This window comes from Paramisgurnus dabryanus, chromosome 6, assembly GCF_030506205.2.
Source record: "Paramisgurnus dabryanus chromosome 6, PD_genome_1.1, whole genome shotgun sequence".
Classification (NCBI taxonomy): Eukaryota; Metazoa; Chordata; class Actinopteri; order Cypriniformes; family Cobitidae; genus Paramisgurnus; species Paramisgurnus dabryanus.
The window spans coordinates 1,722,225-1,741,047 of NC_133342.1; the positions used below are offsets into that span (position 1 = coordinate 1,722,225).

The following is an 18,823-nucleotide window of genomic DNA, read 5'->3' on the forward strand; positions in this document are numbered from 1 at the left end:
ATAGAGTCCACTAGATGTCAGTCTCATACAGAAACTCACAGAGACATTCACAGTGAACACATGTTTGGACATCAGCTTTACATTTTAGAATAATTACTTGATATTAAGCTGATAATAGGAATTATCCTGAGTTTTTTTTTAATCCCAAAGGGGACAAAAACTGATAGTTTAAACAACACTTTTGATAAATCATCTTCTAAATGTGTTCATGTAATTTTGTCTGTAAAACTGGAAGCCCACAGAGAAAAGAATGAATGAATCTTATGAAGAGTGTTATAGCTGTGTTACTACTGAATCAGAATGTGAGTCTTTAAATATATCTTAACCATAGCTGGATGTTTGAGCGATATGATCTTCAAATTAATGTCTTTTGTCTTCCAGGTACAAAGAAGGCCATATGGATCTGAACTAACCTGAGAGTGAGTAAATTATTTAAGATTTATTAATTTTGAACATTTATGCACCTGTTGTGCAAACAGGTGCCAGTGATAAAATAAATATATCCACAATGTGACAACATCATACGGAGACTAAAACTGCAGTGAGACACTAGAAGCTCAATGTCATCTCAATCTGTATTGCGTACACCTTTACATTTGTGTTTATCAAGATAATACATTCACCTACATCTAAGGAAAAAAAAGAGTCCAAGAATAATGACTCAGTTAATTCAATTTATTGAGTAAAACAACCTTATTCATTAATACTTTACTGCTATAGTGTGTTTAATATTGACATTATTTCTACACCCCATGATGCTTTGTGTGAATTAGGGGAGTAATTTTTGTTTTGACATCAACAATGCTTTATTTGCATTGTCTTTAGTCATTTATTTACAACAAGATGTGGATTCAAAGTCTGACAGATCCTATAAGGACATCCGCATGCCATCCACTCCTTTATAGAGAAATGGGATGAGAAGTAAAAAAGTTGCTGCTTATAACTTACAGTTTATTTATCTACTGTGTTTATTGAGTTGTTTGTGATGGTAAGGCAATGAGCAATTTGAAAAGCTCAGAGGCTTATCCATGCCTTGGAAATTACAAGTATGAAGCATAACTCATGTACAAGAAAAAAATCTATAAACTAATGTAGTATTACTATTATATACTGCAATATACTTCGAACTTCTAAATTCTAATGAATAGCATGCTACAGAATTTTTTCATGTGGGGCAGGGTAACAACGGGGTTTAACACAGACAAAGATAACCCGGTGTCAAAAGCACATTGTAAAAACCATAGACAGTAAAAGAAATGGACACAGCAACCCCATTGGATTCAACGGAGACAAGTGAAGTCAATTAGAAGCACGCACTTCCTGGGGGTCGAGCGTACTGCGCAGACTCAAACTGAGCTTTATGACGTAGATGTCACGTGAGCAACCTGTCTGACAATTGTAAGTCTTCTAATAGCCGTGCCACGAGAAATCTGAATCACCCACCAAATCTTGCAGAGACGGCGAGCGTGAACAGGAGCAAATTTTGATAAGTATTCTGATTAATAATCTCCCTTTGAATTTATGTCTCCACGTCCACCCGACTGCCTCATAGACAGTAAAAGATTGCCTACGAGCTTCTCCTCCTGTCCATACGGTAATTTCTCTACTGTGCGACAGAGAGTCGCTGGTTATGACGCAATTGTTAGCCTATTTTTACAAAAACTGCTTCTAATGGGCCATGACGTAAGATACATGGTAATGGAGCCTTTTATACATTTTCGTGTTTCTTTAGAAATAATTAATGGAAAGATTAAGTCTTTAAACGCCTCAGATGTAAAGTTATTCGCTGTCAAAACGACGGCAAAATGAATGGGAGTCAATGGAATGCTAACAGCAGGTGGGGGTCCGCTAAGCAATGGTGGCACCCGGGGAAGCTTCAATAAAATTTTAAACCCTGCACCCCTGGTAAAAAAACCCAAAGTGTACTAAAACTAAAATATTTGTAGAATCCTGTATTATAGCCAACTGTTGGATCATACAGTTTCACTGATCCAGAAATGTTAAACCCAGGATAGAGAGGTTGTGTGAATGTGGTCTGGACTTTGTGGATGAGGGTCATTGTGCGAGAGACGCTGTAGAAGGACAGAGATCCTGCACTGTGATCCACATACACTCCTATTCTAGAAGATCTGGACACTACTGGGAGTTTAGTTTCAATGTAATCGTGAAAGAATGAATAAGTGGAGTCACAGCAGCACAAACTCCAGGACTGATCATTCCATCCAAATCTACAATCATCACCCCCTCCCTTCCTGCTGATGCTCTTATATGACACTGATATTTCCACCTCACCACGCCACTCAACCTCCCAGTAACAGCGTCCCCAAACACTCTCACTACACAACACCTGATGATAATCCTCAAATCTGTCTGGATGATCAGGATACGTCTGGACTCTGTTAGTGTCAGTAATCACTTTGTTGTCATCAGATAGTTTGAGATACTCATTTGCTGTGTTTGGATCTGCAGTGATCTGACGATAATCTATGGAGACAAAGAATATAATCTGTAAACAAGGAATCTGAATGTCAATAATTATTATTCTGACATCTCATATGAGACATTAACATTCATCCCAAAATTACAAAAATATGAATGTAAGTTTCTTCTCTGACACGTTACAGCTGTAATACGTAACTTTTTGTTAAACGCTTAATCAGTGTTCAAAAAGGATAACGTTTTTGGTTTTTGCGGTTTAACTGGCATAATTTTCTTTGATGCTTCAACTTCTTTTCACAACTTTATGACATATGAAGAGTTTCGTTGCAAAACGAGATAAATCAATTTTTTTACATTTTTGTCAAAACATGTTTATTATTATGTTATCATGTTATTAATTTGTTTTATGGTGCTACTTAGCTGTATTTTTTAAGTTATGAAGGTTTAAATCAAAACAAACCAACTGCAGTTGAATTGATATTACAGTTTTTTATATCTCAGCTAATAATAAACAGAAAATTGTATAATTGACACACAACTGATTTATGTTGGGTAAATTGGGCAAACCACAGCTGATTCCAGTCTGGCTTAGACTCAGTGGCAGGGGTTATTCCTATTACATTGACACTTATACAGTAAAAGGAGGACATTAAGGATAGCAGGAGCAGTGAGAGGTTCAGGAGCAGTGAGAGATGCAGTGAAAGGTGCAAGACAGTGAGAGGTGCAGAGCAGTGAGAGGTGCAGTGAGAGGTCCAGGAGCAGTAAGAGGAGGGCCAGGGAGAAGAGCAGGCCCAAGGAGAGGACAATGTAGAGGTGTAAGAATGTGTGGTGATGGTGGTAGTGGAATTCCAAGGGCTGCAAGAACAGTAGTCAGTGATGAAATTCAGAGAGGCTGGTGAAAGAGTGCCTCCATTATACGCATCTGTCAACAAACCAACAGGTAAGTATTGCATTTTACATGGATTTTTTTTATTCTCACTTGACATGTCATTGTCAATAAGGTCATACAGTAATATGTAGAATTTTTTGTCCCCAAAAATGCAACGTCTTACATCCTCTGGGGAAAGAGGAAAGCTCCTCAAAAATGATCAAGATCAATACTGTAAAACTTTTTCTGCTCTATCATATTGTGTTTCTACTTTTCCTCCTGTAGTCAGACACACAGTTCCCAACCAATACATTTAGCGTAAAAACGGTGGATTGTATGCAAATACCTGTAAAACTGAAACATTAAAGTCTATGCAGTTTTTGTAATCTCAACAATAGCCAGTATTTTGAAACCTGGTGTACTTTAATTGATTGCATGTACCTTGTGAAGTGAAAAGAAGTGTTATTCTTTGAAAGAATAATTTCTTTTTGAGTCAGATTTCCAGTGTTTTGGTAAAGTTATTATGTGCAGAGAAAGATGTGTTCTGTTTTGAAATAAAGAGTTAGTAAATATTTAACAAAATTTGTTTTTGAGAAGAAAATTATGCATTTGGCCAATTGTGTCTTGTAGGTGAAAGTCTGTGTTAAGTGTTTAGAAAAAGTATCTGAAGTATGGGTAAGCGCTTGTTAGCGATTGAAAAAAACTGTAATTGGAATGCACAACCAAAAAACGAGATTTCTGAACAGTTAAAAAAACGGATTTATCTCGTTTTGCAACGAAACTCTTCATTTTGTGAATACATATTTAAACATTCTGAGATACATAAAAACTGTATTTTGTGTTTGAGATGGAAAGTTCGTTTCACTCTTTATTTATGCTCCATGGACCAGACCTTGGTTTATATGTAGAAATTTTCAGTTTTATAATGGATTTACTTTTATTTTTTTTTTACAAACAAAATGAAAAAAGTTATTTCTTATTTTCCCATTCATTCAAAACATATTTTTTTCTTTTCCCCATTCATTTTCAATGTGGGGTCATTTTTACCCCAAACACCTTTTTGAACAACCAAATCAAGCCTAGTTTTTTTGTGCATGTTTAGATAGATTAATTAGGAAAAGTCACAGAGTTTCATGTCTCTGAGATGAAGGTAACACTTTTAGATAATGAAGGAAAAGGCCAGAGAATCAAATTATAATTTTATGTTGGATTAAGATTGTGGGGTTTAAATTGCCAAAGGAATTTTTGATCACTTCTAATATTTTTTCAGCATTTATCTTAAAATTATCTTCAGTACTTGTGTATTATTTGCTGATACTCACATTGTAAGAACTGTTCCCTGGTATTCGGTTCAGGGGTGGAAATAATGTCAATATGCTTTACTATGGAAACATACATATTCATTGTAAATAACATGTAAAAACTTTAAATAATGACATATTTTATATATTTTGATTTAGCAAACACAAATACTTCATAATGTGTGCCTAATGTTTTAGAAAAATAGGTGCCTTGCCTCTATCAGATATGCTTTCTATTTCTTCTCTGCAAAAATCCTCCAGTTTCTCTTTCAGATGAGATAAAGATTTTCCTACATCATCATAAGAGAGGAGAGAACTGACAGTGATGCTGAGTGAGTCTGAAGATCCAGGAGGAACAGAGAGAGACTGAAAACTCTACACAAACACAAAGACAAACAACACAAACATTGAATAGAAAATATAACCACAGTAAAATATGCTCTATAGTTACTAAACACCACTGTATTGTTTTTTACCTGGAGGAAATTTATGTGATAATCGGTGAGTAAAAGCTGCTCCAGCTCAGCGTCTCTCCTCCTCAGATCATCAATCTCCTGCTCCAGTTGCTTCATGAGTCCTTCAGCTTCACTCACTGCAGCCTTTTCCTGATCTCTGATCAGCTGTGTCACCTCAGATCGTCTTCTCTCAATGGATGTGATCAGTTGAGTAAAGATCCTCTCAGTGTCGTCCACTGCTGTCTGTGCAGAGCGCTGTTAGGACACACAGAGAGAGGAGCATTAGAATCAGCAGCATTCACTCAGCTCTTACTGGTACATCACACAGTCTGTTACCCACAGTGAACTTCAGTGAAAGTCATCCAGCACTGAACTCCTCACTGAATGATTGGATGAGAGTCCTAACTGAGTCTGAAACAGATCTGAAACAGCAGACAGCAGTTGTTCTTCTGATCAAAACTCACCTTATGAGTCTTCACAGCATCTCTCAGCTCCTGAAGCTTCTTCTGACTCTTCTGGATTCTCTGATGGTATTTTCTCTGTGTCTCCTTCAGTTGTTTCTGTTGGACATGGAAATAATGATAAACAAGATAAACTGTTCATTTAGCTGTAGTGTAATTATGAAGAAACATTTATTATAATGCAGAACTGATCACATAAACAAAACAATCCGATGTTCTCAGCTCTCACCTGTTTCTCAGTCCTCTCTGCTGCAGCTGATACAGTCTTATGGTTTTTGTGTTCATCCACCGTACACAGATAACATATACAGAGCTGATCAGTACGACAGTAAATCTCAAGGGCTTTATCATGTTTACGGCAGATCATCTCCTGAAGTCGTCCAGTGGCATCTATCAGATTGTGCTTCTTCCCTTTGAAGAATTTCTCATGTTGTTCAAGATGATTTTGACAGTAAGAGTTCAGACACACCAGACAGGACTTGACAGCTTTGTGTTTTCTCTCAGTACAGACGTCACACTCCACATCTCCAGGTTCAGCATAACAATGATCAGGACGAGCAGCTTGTAGTTTAGTCATCTTCAGTTTCTTCACCACTTCAGCCAGCATGATGTTTTTACCTAAAACAGGTCTTGTAGTGAAGGTCTGTCTGCATTGAGGGCAGCTGTAGAATCTCTTTTGATCCCAGTAGTCTGTAATACAGCTCATACAGTAACTGTGTCCACAGTTAATGGCCACTGGATCCTTCAGTAGATCCAGACAGATTGAACAGCTGAACTGATCCTGTGAAACACTTGCTTCTGCCATTTTAGAAAAGAAGACACGTACACACACCTGACAGTGATTTAGTTTCAGTTTCCCTGAACTCGAGAACTTCCTGGTTGTGTTTATGAAAGGTGTGCAAACAGGAGTCCCAGTCATATAATAAAGAGTCCACTAGATGTCAGTTTCACACAGACAGTCACAGAGACATTATTTATAAAGAAAGTGAACACTGGTTTGCATATTAGCTTTACATTTTATAATAATGAATTACCCCCAGTCCTTTTCTAAGGCATGTTTATAAAAGGTGCTTAAACTTTGGCTTTAGCTAAGCCTTGTCTGAGAAACTGAGGTTTTCAGTGCCAAAGTTAAAGGGTTTGTGTCAAAGGGGACAAAAACTGGATGTTTAAACTACACTTAAAATAGCTCTGGATAAAATAATCTTCATGTAAATGTCTGTAAGACTGAAAGCCCTCAGATAAGAGATTAAAAAATTACTATGAAAAGTGTAGCTGTGTTACTTCTGTATCAGAATATATGTGAGGGTTTTAATATATAATCTTAACCACAGCTGGATGTCTGAGCTGTATGATCAAATTATTTTCTTTTTTCTTCCAGGGATGAAAAAGGCCATATGGATCTGAAATAACCTGAGAGTGAGTAAATGATGTAAGAATGTAAACCTCATTGAAGCATGTATGTGCTTGTTATTGATTAAATATTATATAGATTTTCTCTCACTGAGATTTAGGAGACGTGTTGCAAATATAAACCAAGCAGAAAAGTCATAAAAACACTGTTGTGCAAACAGGTGGCAGTGAGAAAATAAATATATCCACAATGTGACAGCATCATAGAGACACAAACTAAGTTTCAGCTGCTGTAATATTGCAGTGAGACACTAGAAGCTCAATGTCATCTCAATCTGTATTGCGTACTGATCTACAGTTGTGTTTATCAAGCTGTTACATTCACCTACATCTGAGGATAAATCAAGAATCAAACAATAAAGACAAGAATAAATGAGAGACTTTATTGAGTAAAACTACAGAATGATACACGGAGTCACAAGTTAGAGAGAGAGAATGAGTGATATATATATATATATATATATATATATATATAACATGGAATAATGTAGTGCACTTAATAAGTTGTGTTCGCTTATATACTGAAGAGAAATTAGCATTTTTTTCTCAGGCTCTTATGTGTAGGTTCATTCACTTTAATGCCAATGAAAAGTTTATTAGTCAGTAACTGAAATGCATTATTTTCACAAATGTCACTTTAGTCATTTTTGGTATTTAACCAATTTGACTGTCTTTCACTGCCAAACCCTCTTCTGTACATGCAAAAATCTTCCTTTATAAAAAGCCTTCAGTCACTCTTCAATTTCCTTTCTGAATAAAAGGTAAAAGTCTTAAAAATGAAGTCAATATCCTAATATCCCTTACGAAAAAGATGTACTTCAAGTTCATTTTATTAAGTATACTTAAGTAATGTTGGAGTATAGTTTTAAGTATACTTTATGTAAGGGTACTAACATCTATGTTCTAGTAGTATACTTGTAAGTGTACTACTTGAATACCACTTGTGACTAAGGCTGCGTCCAAATAACCACACTTGCGGTCTTGGCCAGTTGAAAGTGCGTGCACGCGACAGGAAGTAAGTGTGCAAGACTGTCCCATGTCTTAAAACTGGCAAAGTGCAGTGCCCTTAATGCACACTAAACCCACACTTTCTCGAATACCGCTTCGAAGGGGTATTAAAAGGCTAAGCGTATCCCGTCATGCATCACGTTCAGGATGTAAATCATGAGACTTTTGCCTAAATCTTGCGAGATGTTGCGGAAACTTTTAATTGTAAGTAAATAAATGGATTTTACATATTTTGGTAGTAAAACGGAAAGTGTTCCAAATTTAATTGGTGCAAACATTGTTATGTATTTTGTAAAACATCTGTAACTGCTTTTATAACATTAAAACAACATTAATGGTGTCATTTATTCAGAGAATACTACATAAACAATAAACTTTAATAAATCTACATGCACAAAATTAGCGTCTGAAAGTTTCAGATAAGTGTAGATAATATTCTTTAAATTTATTTATTCATTTGTTTATGTGTTCATTTTATTTAAAGAAAACCCTAAAAATATATTTAAAGTAGCCTAAATAAAAAAATGAATACATTTTGGTGCAAATTGTCTGTCCCATGTGGTGAATAATTTTTACATGCACGCTTGGGATCTTCACGCCCACTAGAACACTTGGGCAAAATATAGGAAATACGTCATGTAAATATTCAAGCGGTCAAGTGCAAAGACCGCAAGTGTGGTTATTTGGACGCAGCACAAATTGGCCCACTTTTTAGTATATAAAAGTAAACTTCTAAGTGTACTATAAGTGTAAGAGTAGTCAACTTTAAGTGCACAAGTACGTTCTTTATTTGTACTGCAAGTGAACTTATAGTTATACTAGTAGTTTTATACTTCAAGTGTATATGCAAATGTTTTGTTAGTGTACTCTAAGTAAACTATAGGTTATTTGTGTGCTGCAGGTATAGAAGTATACTCATAGCACACTTGAATAAATTTATTTTTCGTAAGGGATATTCAGTAAACCTCCTTTAACCGGGCAAAAAACTCTTGCACCTTGACCGTCATGCATTCATTTCCTTTGTCTGTGAACATAGAGGACTTTGTGAAAAAATAGTTGTGGCATTTAATGGATTCTGCCAACAAAGCAGTATTTCCGAATAGCCTGGGATTAAGCAGATTTGAAGTGAAAGTATTTGATGAACGTATAATACGTGCCGAGAGCATTCGGTTATCATTATCTGATTTTTGGCAGAAATGGCGTTTAGCAGCGTTTATATCTGAGCTCTTTAAAGGCTACTTTTTCACAGTCAATGTAGACGATGGGCCAAAGTTATCTCAGAAGAACTTTTATGCACGTGAAAACTAAATACATACACAGTGCAATACTATTTGTATTGTTATTGTCATTTATGCTTCTCTTAAATTATTATTATATTAACTGAGACGATTTATTTATTTGATATAAGACATGTGTTTTACTTGTTTGACAGAAGTTTAGTATTAATAATAATAAAACAATTGAGGCAGGTGTCCCAGACAGAGTATAGATTAAGCAAGGACTAGATATACTTAGATATATTAGAACATTTATGTAGTTTTAACAAACATACCATTACTTGTGTGCATCTTGAGGTTATAAAAATTGTATTTGGGGATGGGCGATAATTTGCATGCGATATCATGCGCATCTCGTCAGTAAAGCCGGTTATTTGATTAGTAATATCACCTGCTATGACAAGCTGGGACATATCGCATACATATCGCAGGCGATATGTGCGCGATAATAAATGCGAAATTGCCCCAACTGTCAGTGAACTACGACTTTGTGTAGTAAATGCCGCTCCATCTAAAGAAATCTCTCTTAAGAAATCGGTTTCACTGAAGAGATGCCCAATTACAATCACATGCAAATTATCGCCTATCCCTAATTGTACTGCTATATTTTAAGGTGTTTTCAGTTCAGACATCTATTTAGTCAGATCACACAGTTTCACTCTTCCAGAAACATAAAACCCAGGATAGAGAGGTTGAGTGAATGTGGTGTTGACTTTGTGGATGAGGGTCATTGTGTCAGAGACGCTGTAGAAGGACAGAGATCCTGCACTGTGATCCACATACACTCCTATTCTAGAAGATCTGGACCCTACTGGGAGTTTAGTCTCAATGTTATTGTGCCAGAATGAACAACTGGAGTCAGAGCAGCACAAACACCAGGACTGATCATTAAATCCAAACCTACAATCATCACGGCCTCCCTTCCTGTTGATGCTCTTATATGACACTGATATATACACCTGACCGCTCCACTCAACCTCCCAGTAACAGCGTCCCCACACACCCTCTTTACACAACACCTGATAACAACCATTGAATCTGTCTGGATGATTAGGATACCGCTGGCCTGTGTAAGTGTGAGTAATCACTCTGTTCCCTTCAGACAGACGGAGACAATTATACAATGTGTTTTCTTCTCCAGTGATCGGACAATAATCTGATGGAGAAATCATATAATATTATCTGTATGCATATTAAAATAAAAAGTCTCTTTTTTAAGGTTTATATGGACAGACATTTTGCGGAGAATATTTCATAGATTACAGTTCATCCTTTAGTTAGAGGAAGAACCTGTTCTAATTGTTATAAACATCATAATCTTGTGTGTGTAACATGTTTGTGAATTATCATCAAAATGATTTTATTTTGTAAAAGATCATAAAACGATTGAGTCATATAAGTGAAAATTAATGTAAGGTGTTGTCAGCTAAATTGGGTCCTCAGGTAAATGCCTAGGGGATTTTATGGTTAAAGGAAAACACCAACGTTTTTTCAGTATTTTACTTATGTTTAGGTTCATTCTATTTAATGGCAATGATAAGGGTATTAGTCAGTAATTGAAATGCCTTATTTTCACAAAGGTCACTTTGGTCATTTTTTTGGTATTCAACCAATTTGACAGCCAAACCCTCTTACCTCAACTTAGACAAAATAATACAAACCTATCTTTTTTCAATGTTTGCAATTAATCTTTGCAGAGTGTGTCGTGAATGTGTTAGCATTTACCCTAGCACCATTCATTCCTTAGGATCCAAACAGGGATGAATTTAGAAGCCACCAAACACTTTCATGTTTTCCCAATGTTTTCCCTATTTAAAGACTGTTACATGAGTAGTTACAAAAGTATGGTGGCACAAAAAAAAAGTTTTTTTAAAGCGGATAAAAATGAGAACTATATTGTATGGCGGAAGAGCACTTAGTTTGAAACAATTTGACCTTGGCGGAGTAACATCATCACTCCTGACTACACCCCCTCGCTCAAACTTCTGTCAATATTACTGCATGCCGAGGTCGAAGTGCTGCAAACGAAGTGCTCTTCTGGCAAACAATATAGTTCTTATTTTTTTCTGCTTAAAAAATCGCCACGTTTTATTTTGTGCCACCATATTTTTGCGCCACAGTCTCTAAATAGAGAAAACATGGAAGTGTTTGGTGGCTTCTAAATTCATCCCTGTTTGGATCCTAAGGCATGAATGGGGCTAGGCTAAATGCTAACACGTTAATGACGCGCTGTACAAAGATTATGTGCATGCATTGAAAAAAAGATGGGTATGTCAGGTCTCCAGACTAACTTTTTTTACTAGGAGCACAGTGGCCCCGAACTGAAAATTTTAGGGGCGCAACCAGAAAATTTAGGGGCGCAACCAGAAAATTTAGGGGCACATACCGTAAATCAACATGCTAACCAAATATTCACATTTCTACTACGTAATACACTGTATTACTAATAAATACTTTGATGATACAGTAGATGCAGAAAGTACAATGTGCTGTTTTAAATTCAGTGTCACATCACAAAAAAAGGTCAAATTTACCGGTCGCACATGTGCGTCTAAAATTCAGTGGCACACTCTCAATGGCAGTCTGGAGCCCTGTATGTATTAATTTGTCCAAGTTGGGGTAAGAACATAGTAAAGTATTGAAAACCGGCGGTGTTTTCCTTACAGGTAGGCGTAGCAGAATGTACAGGTCATAATAAGCATTTCATTTCAATTGGTATTTTTAATTCTATAAATTGTTTAATTTAAAAAATACCAGTTTACAAGAAAAATGCAATAGCTAAGCGTGGTAGATAAAATGGGCCACTTTACAAGTTAACTTTAAATGCACTTTTGTTACAGCTCATGTTGATAACAATATTTAACAAAAAAAACCTTACTAACAAAAAAGAAAAAAAATATATATACTGTATGCCACATTAACTATTTGTAGCCTTGTCTTGAGCTATGCTATAGCTTGTGTGCTTATTTATCATTTGGTGCCTTATTTTGACATTATTAATACAGAAGTGCTTTCAGTGTTGTTCATGTTTTATATTTTCATCAGCATATTAAGATGATATATTACGTAAGTAGCATTAAGTGTTTGTTATTTGTAAAGACTTACATTGTAGGAACTGCTCCTTGGTCTTGGGTTCAGGGGTGGGAATGATTTCAATAACCTTTACTGTGGAAACCAAAAATATATATCTTTATTGTAATTAACATTTATAGATAAACTATATTATATACTACACTGAGATGGTGATATTCTTTGTATTTCTGCAAATATAATATTGTAATTGTATGATGTTTGCCTTATTTGTGATTTTTTTTGCCTTACCTCTATTGGATATCAGTTCTCTCTCTTCTCTGCACAAATCCTCCAGTTTATCCCTCAGATGAGAAACAGATTTCACTACATCATCATAAGAGAGGAGAGAACTGACAGTGATGTTGAGTGAATCTATAGATCCAAGAGAAGCAGAGAGAGACTGAAAATTCTGCAAAAACACAAAGACAACACAAACAATTAATACTAAATATAACCACCGTAAAATATGCTCTTCTCTTTATAAACACCACTGTTGTGTTTATCAGATCTCTGTTACCTGGATGAAATTGATGTGATCATCTGTGTGAGAAATTTGCTCCAGCTCAGCGTCCCTTCTCGTTAGATCATCAATCTCCTGCTCCAGTCGCTTCATGAGTCCTTCAGCTTCACTCACTGCAGTCTTTTCCTGATCTCTGATCAGATGTGTCACCTCAGATCGTCTTTTCTCAATGGATCGAATCAGTTGAGTAAAGATCCTCTCAGTGTTGTCCACTGCTGTCTGTGCAGAGCGCTGTTAGGACACACAGAGAGAGGAGCATTAGAATCAGCAGCATTCACTCAGCTCTTACTGGTACATCACACAGTCTGTTACCCACAGTGAACTTCAGTGAAAGTCATCCAGCACTGAACTCCTCACTGACTGATTGGATGAGAGTCCTAACTGAGTCTGAAACAGATCTGAAACAGCAGACAGCAGTTGTTCTTCTGATCAAAACTCACCTTATGAGTCTCCACAGCATCTCTCAGCTCCTGAAGCTTCTTCTCGCTCTCCAGGATTATCTCCTGGTATTTTCTCTGTGTCTCCTTCAGTTGTTTCTGTGGAAGCAGTGATAAACAGTGAATAAGATATAAATTGAAATTTTGGCTTCATCTTACAATTCATGGAATACTTCAAAAATGAAACACAGCACTCAGTGCTTTCAGCTCTTACCTGTTTCTCGGTCCTCTCATCTTTAGCTGATATAGTTTTGTGAAATTTATGGTTGCCCACCATACACCATAGACATATACATTGCCGATCAGTTTTACAGTAAAACTCTAACAGCTTTTCATGTTGTGGGCAGATCATCTGCTGAAGTCGTCCAGTGGCATCTATCAGGTTGTGCTTCCCTTTGAATAATTTCTCATGTTGTTCAAGATGATTTTGACAGTAAGAGTTCAGACACACCAGACAGGACTTGACAGCTTTGTGTTTTCTCTCAGTACAGACGTCACACTTCACATCTCCAGGTTCAGCATAACATTGATCAGGACGAGCAGTTTGTAGTTTAGTCTTCTTTAGTTTCTCCACCACTTCAGCCAGCATGGTGTTTTTACCTAAAACAGGTCTTGTAGTGAAGGTCTGTCTGCACTGAGGGCAGCCATAGTCTCTCTTCTTATCATCCTGATCCCAGCAGTCTGTAATACAGCTCATACAGTAACTGTGCCCACAGTTAATAGTCACAGGATCCTTCAGTAGATCCAGACAGATTGAACAGATGAACTGATCCTGAGCCAAATAAACATTCGCTTCTGCCATTTTAATGTATGTGGACAAAAATACAAAGACAAAACGTATAACGGTCCAGTTTAGTTTCAGTTTTATATTCCGCGTCTTTTGCGCGCGCAAATACGTTATTTTGAATATAGACAGGGAGTTGAAAATACTTTTCAGAATGCTCGTAATTGGAGGAAAGCGGCGCGGTCTTCTTCTTCTTGTAGTGTTTTATGGCGGTAAAGCGGTTCGGAAATGTGATCCGCCCCTAAACTCAGCAACATCCTGGCTTGAAAAGTGTGCAAATAAGAAAGTCAGTCATGTTAGTCCACTAGATGTCAGACCCGAACTATTTTTTTTTTAACAATAATTGTAATACTGCATTTACAGGTGGATGGGACGTGATGTGAGAATTTTTGGGGTAAGAATAAATGTATTCTTACAGTTTGGTAAATCGCTATGGCAAGTCATGTGTAGTATTAAACCATGTAGGTGTCTAGGTGAATAATATCAGTGTTGATGTTATCACATTTAATCATGCTGGATAAAAGCAACATTAAATTGTACACCGTTTACTTTCCTCAGAAAAAAGTTCTGGAGAGTTTTCGTAATGGACACTGTGGCAAATTTAATTTAAATGAAACTGATGGTGTAACGTTAAAGTCCACCTATTTCATTTCTAAAAAACCACGTTATATTGTGTATTATAAAATCCCTGATAGCACACATACATCTCGAAGACGTCTATTTGATGTCTGCGTTTACATCTGCAAGACGTATTATTTAGATTGTTTGCTAATCTGCAATACGTCCCTGAGACGTTTCCTAAAAGATGTCATATAGACATATTGAAGACGTCTAAAAAACGTTTTTGATTTAAAATGTATGTAAAGCAGCTCTTTCTAAGACCTTTATAAGATGTTTTTACACCAGATGAATTCCAGATCTCCAGATCTTTACCAGACATCTTGCAGACGTACCTGTACTATCTATCTGCGTGGTTTATGGTAAAAAAAAAACACATTATTTTCCACATACCGTACATTTTTGTAGCTCCAGATTTCACTCTCTTTCTGAACAGATTTTAAAAGTTCTATGTCCCTGATTGGCCAGCTAATCTGTACATTGTGATTGGACTGAATACCTCTGATGTCAGCCGTAAATGTGACGCTCTTTACCATGTTTGAAAGATTCGCTCACAATTAGGGATGTTAACAATTTAAGCGATCATTAATTAATTGCAGATAAGAATTAAGTTGATAAAACTTAACAATTTGTCGAATAAGCAAGATCATGCACGTGTGTGCGGGCGCCTGGGCAAAACACATACAGAAACAAAATTAAGCGAGCGCTGAGAAACTAGCCAAGATCACAACCATGGTATACTAGATGTCGCCTTGGCTATGGCAGTTCATTGAACCGAATGTGTCAAATAGAGCCGCCATCTTGAAACAGGGGAGCCCCGCATCAGCGTCATTGTAGGCAATGGTAACGGAAATAAAATCACCATAAATCGTCATGAATGCGATTTTCTAGTTCTTCCTTTGGTTCGTTTCAACAGTCAGACATTGATTGATTCCAAAAAAAATTAAGTTTTGATATTATGAAAATCTACTTTTTCTAACTGTAATGCATAGTGCTAGTAGGCCGTACAGCCATACTAAGCACAAAAGTGCGGCATCGTCCATGAATTCGGAGTACAGGCGGAGATAGCAGCTTTACATAGCTACTTCCTATGACAAGACCTCTGTTCTAAGATTGCGGCGGTTTTGACGCATGCTTAGAACCCCAAGGGCGACATCTAGTGTATATATATATATATATATATATATATATATATATATATATATATATATATGGATCACAACGATGCTCAAAGCCAAACACACACCTGGGCTGACTGCCAACGCAACAAAATGGCATCCACAGTGGATCTGAGATGGTACGATACAGAAAATGCAAATATCGTTAGGATACTGAAAGCACAGACCCTCTTCAGGGAAGGCTGCAAGCTTAGCATGGCAACGCTGCTATACACCGGGAAGGAGATCAGAAGCCGTTTTTTAATGAACAGATTAAAATGGAATCTTAGAGGTGACATAGAATGATTGAACGGGGTATTTATCCTTGTTCTGTGATGTGACATGTAGACAAAAAAACTTTTGTTTGGGTCTGTAATGCCTTAGAAGCTTCCTAAAAACCTCTCTCAGATAGCTCTATTAGGGTGGGTGATTTTAAACAAGTGGTTTTGTACCTATTTGGCTCCCCCTACTGGCTTAACTTGCAATCTCATTACTGATTGGCTGACTTTGCTGCCACTCAAAAAAATTAGCCAATTATTTTAAAGTGGAGGGTCAGTGAGATGCCTGTGATGTCATAAGCATCAGTTTTTCAGATTTCTAAAAGAGGAATATCTATGAGACTGAGATGCTTAGCATGTTTAGCACTTTTTGTATGTTAGTGAATGCGGGTAGACTACCATTATTCAACAAAGACAAGGCAAAAATGGTTTTTCATTTCATTCTGTCCCCTTTAAATTCTGGCAAGAAACTGTAAAATGTAAACTGTAACTGACTGTCGTTACACTCTGAACATCTGCAACTGATCATTATTGACTGGCTGAGGCGCTACACGCTAGCCAAGTTGACTGTTGTGTGTTTTCTAATGGAAGGTTGCCATCTCCATAATATAAGCATCTTTGCTGAAATATACGCCGCAGGTCTAAGGTGACGATGGGAAAAGTGCCCTTTGTGTGCTTCTTGGATATAATTACAACAAACGGTGTATCAACAACTCTGAAAGTGAGGTGAACAACTAGAAAAATAACACTTAAAGATAATGAAACTTTTATTTTGACATGTCTTTATGTTAACTGATCATCGAATATGGGAAATTGCATAAATTGACATCCCTACTCACAATGCAATGCTACTTACAGGCTGAGTCCGAATTGGGAGGAATTACGATAATGTCTTGTCTACATCACCAATCCCAGGAAATAAACAGTTTGTTGTAGTCCAAGAAAAGACATTGGAGACGATAACTTGCGTCATCCTTTACATTGGTGTGTGTAGCTTTGCATATCGTTACCATGTACTAATATACACTAAATGTGAATCGGACCATAGGTACCCTTTAACTCACCCTGTGTCCAAACTTCATACCTTCCCAAATGTAGTGTGAAAATTGAAGCAGATGTTTCTGTCACTTAAAGGTCATCTGTTACTAAAAACTGTACACTTTATATAGCCTACTGTCTCCTCTGGACTAATGACTTACACGTGTAATTGCAAATGTGATGATTTTAATATTGTTTACATGTTGTTTGTGTTAGGGGAGTGCAGGGATAGTTGCAACATGGCTTATTTCTCCAATCAGGAATGAGCTAGACTACTGTATGCTTAGTTAGCCCCTCCTCTTTTCGGGATGAAAGCAGCCAAGACCATTTTCAAATCATTTATGAGCCCCATTCATATTCCATAGTATTCTTTTCCTACTATGCCCACACTTTAGCCCCTTAGTACAAATTAAACATTGTTTAAATGCCACAGACTACCTAAGTATTTTTGGTGACCGTGTCCATCCCTTTATGACTACAGTGTATTCATCTTCTGATGGCTACTTACAGCAGGATAATGCACTGTCAAAAAGCTAATTTCATCTCAAACAAGTTTCTTGAACAGGACAATAAGTTCACTTTTCTTTAATTATCTCCACAGTCACCGGATCTCAATCTAATAGAGCATCTTTAGGATTTGGTGGAATGGAAGATTCCTTTATGGATGTGCAGATGACAAATCTGCGGCAGCTGCGTGATGCTATGTCCCAAACCTCAGAGGAATGTTTCCAACACTTTGTCGAATCTATGCCATGAAGTATTAAGGCAGTTCTGAAGGCAAAAGGGGTCCAACCTGGTACTAGCAAGTGTGCTTAATAAAGTGGCCCGTGAGTGATCTACACTGTAAACATTTTGGGATTTTTCAACCCATGGTTGGTTTAAATATGGACATTTTCTTGGTTAATTTAACCTTGCAGTTGGGTTAAAGCAACCCAGCGTTTTAGTGCACATTAGGGAGACTTTAGTTTCGTGTTTGTGTGTAAATTTAGTATTAGCCGGCAAAAGAGAGATAGAGAGTAATGAAAGTATAGTATACAAAGATATTGCTTATAACTACTGCTTTATTTTTTTAAAGTGTTATCAAACGTTCAAAACAATTCAGAGACTTAACAAAAACTTATGATAACGTATAACACACACACACATCAGCCTAATAGTTGAAATAATAGGAACTCAGTTTGGAGTTAAGCATGTTAACTCCAAGGTTTTCACTAATAGTCTAATCTCCAGGTTTTAAAGTTTTCTGGAAAAAGCTTTCTCGTGGAGAAGGGGGACACCCTGAAAGAATCAAACACAAACACACTCATCAATAGGTTTAAGCAAATATACATGCAAAATTGCACATGCATATTTCAGATCTCAGGTGTTTGGTACCTGTTCTACATAAGAAAAGAAGAAACATACAAAAACCTGAGAGTGATTTAGTTTCAGTTTCCCTGAAGTCAAGACCCTCCTGGTTGTGTCACGTGTTACAGGAATCCCGTTATATAATAAACAAGTCCACTAGATGTCAGTCTCATACAGAAACTGCACAGAGACGGTCTCCAGAGAGCAAGTGATCATGTTTGCACATCTGCTTTACTCGATTTAAAGGGGACATATCATGAAAATCGTACTTTATCCATGTTAACTATTCTCTGCAAGCATGTGAAAAATTAGGTCATTATAATTTAGCCCCCCTTGTGATGTCAGAAGGGGAT

The 18,823-nt window shown here is 36.8% G+C and overlaps 2 protein-coding genes across 2 annotated transcripts; both read right to left on the bottom strand.

Moving 5' to 3' along the window:
- Positions 1 to 649: 649 nt before the first annotated feature.
- Positions 650 to 6,387, bottom strand: LOC135748085 (E3 ubiquitin-protein ligase TRIM16-like). Its single transcript, XM_065266167.2, has 6 exons — positions 5,754 to 6,387; positions 5,528 to 5,623; positions 5,085 to 5,318; positions 4,824 to 4,983; positions 4,630 to 4,689; positions 650 to 2,484 (listed from the first exon to the last, which is right to left on the bottom strand). The coding sequence occupies exons 1-6, from the start codon at positions 6,327 to 6,329 to the stop codon at positions 1,877 to 1,879; spliced, it is 1,734 nt and encodes a 577-aa protein (XP_065122239.1). The 5' UTR covers positions 6,330 to 6,387; the 3' UTR covers positions 650 to 1,876.
- A 3,128-nt stretch (positions 6,388 to 9,515) lies between these two features.
- On the bottom strand, positions 9,516 to 14,231 carry LOC135748095 (tripartite motif-containing protein 16-like protein). Its single transcript, XM_065266177.2, has 6 exons — positions 13,463 to 14,231; positions 13,252 to 13,347; positions 12,809 to 13,042; positions 12,541 to 12,700; positions 12,325 to 12,384; positions 9,516 to 10,375 (listed from the first exon to the last, which is right to left on the bottom strand). Exons 1-6 carry the CDS (start codon positions 14,048 to 14,050, stop codon positions 9,852 to 9,854), a joined length of 1,662 nt encoding a protein of 553 aa, XP_065122249.1. The 5' UTR covers positions 14,051 to 14,231; the 3' UTR covers positions 9,516 to 9,851.
- Between the last annotated feature and the right edge of the window lie 4,592 nt (positions 14,232 to 18,823).

Bases quoted from the DNA above. Each gene is read 5' to 3' on its own strand.
- LOC135748085 (XM_065266167.2), bottom strand. From the start codon at position 6,329: ATGGCAGAAGCAAGTGTTTCACAGGATCAGTTCAGCTGTTCAATCTGT. The intron at 4,984-5,084 runs GTAAAAAACAAT...GTGTTTGTGTAG, and splicing joins ATCACATAAATTTCCTCCAG to AGTTTTCAGTCTCTCTCTGT. The intron at 4,690-4,823 runs GCAAGGCACCTA...ATGTTTCCATAG, and splicing joins AGAAAGCATATCTGATAGAG to TAAAGCATATTGACATTATT.
- LOC135748095 (XM_065266177.2), bottom strand. From the start codon at position 14,050: ATGGCAGAAGCGAATGTTTATTTGGCTCAGGATCAGTTCATCTGTTCA. The intron at 12,701-12,808 runs GTAACAGAGATC...GTGTTTTTGCAG, and splicing joins ATCACATCAATTTCATCCAG to AATTTTCAGTCTCTCTCTGC. The intron at 10,376-12,324 runs GTAAGTCTTTAC...TTTCTCCATCAG, and splicing joins CAAGGAGCAGTTCCTACAAT to ATTATTGTCCGATCACTGGA.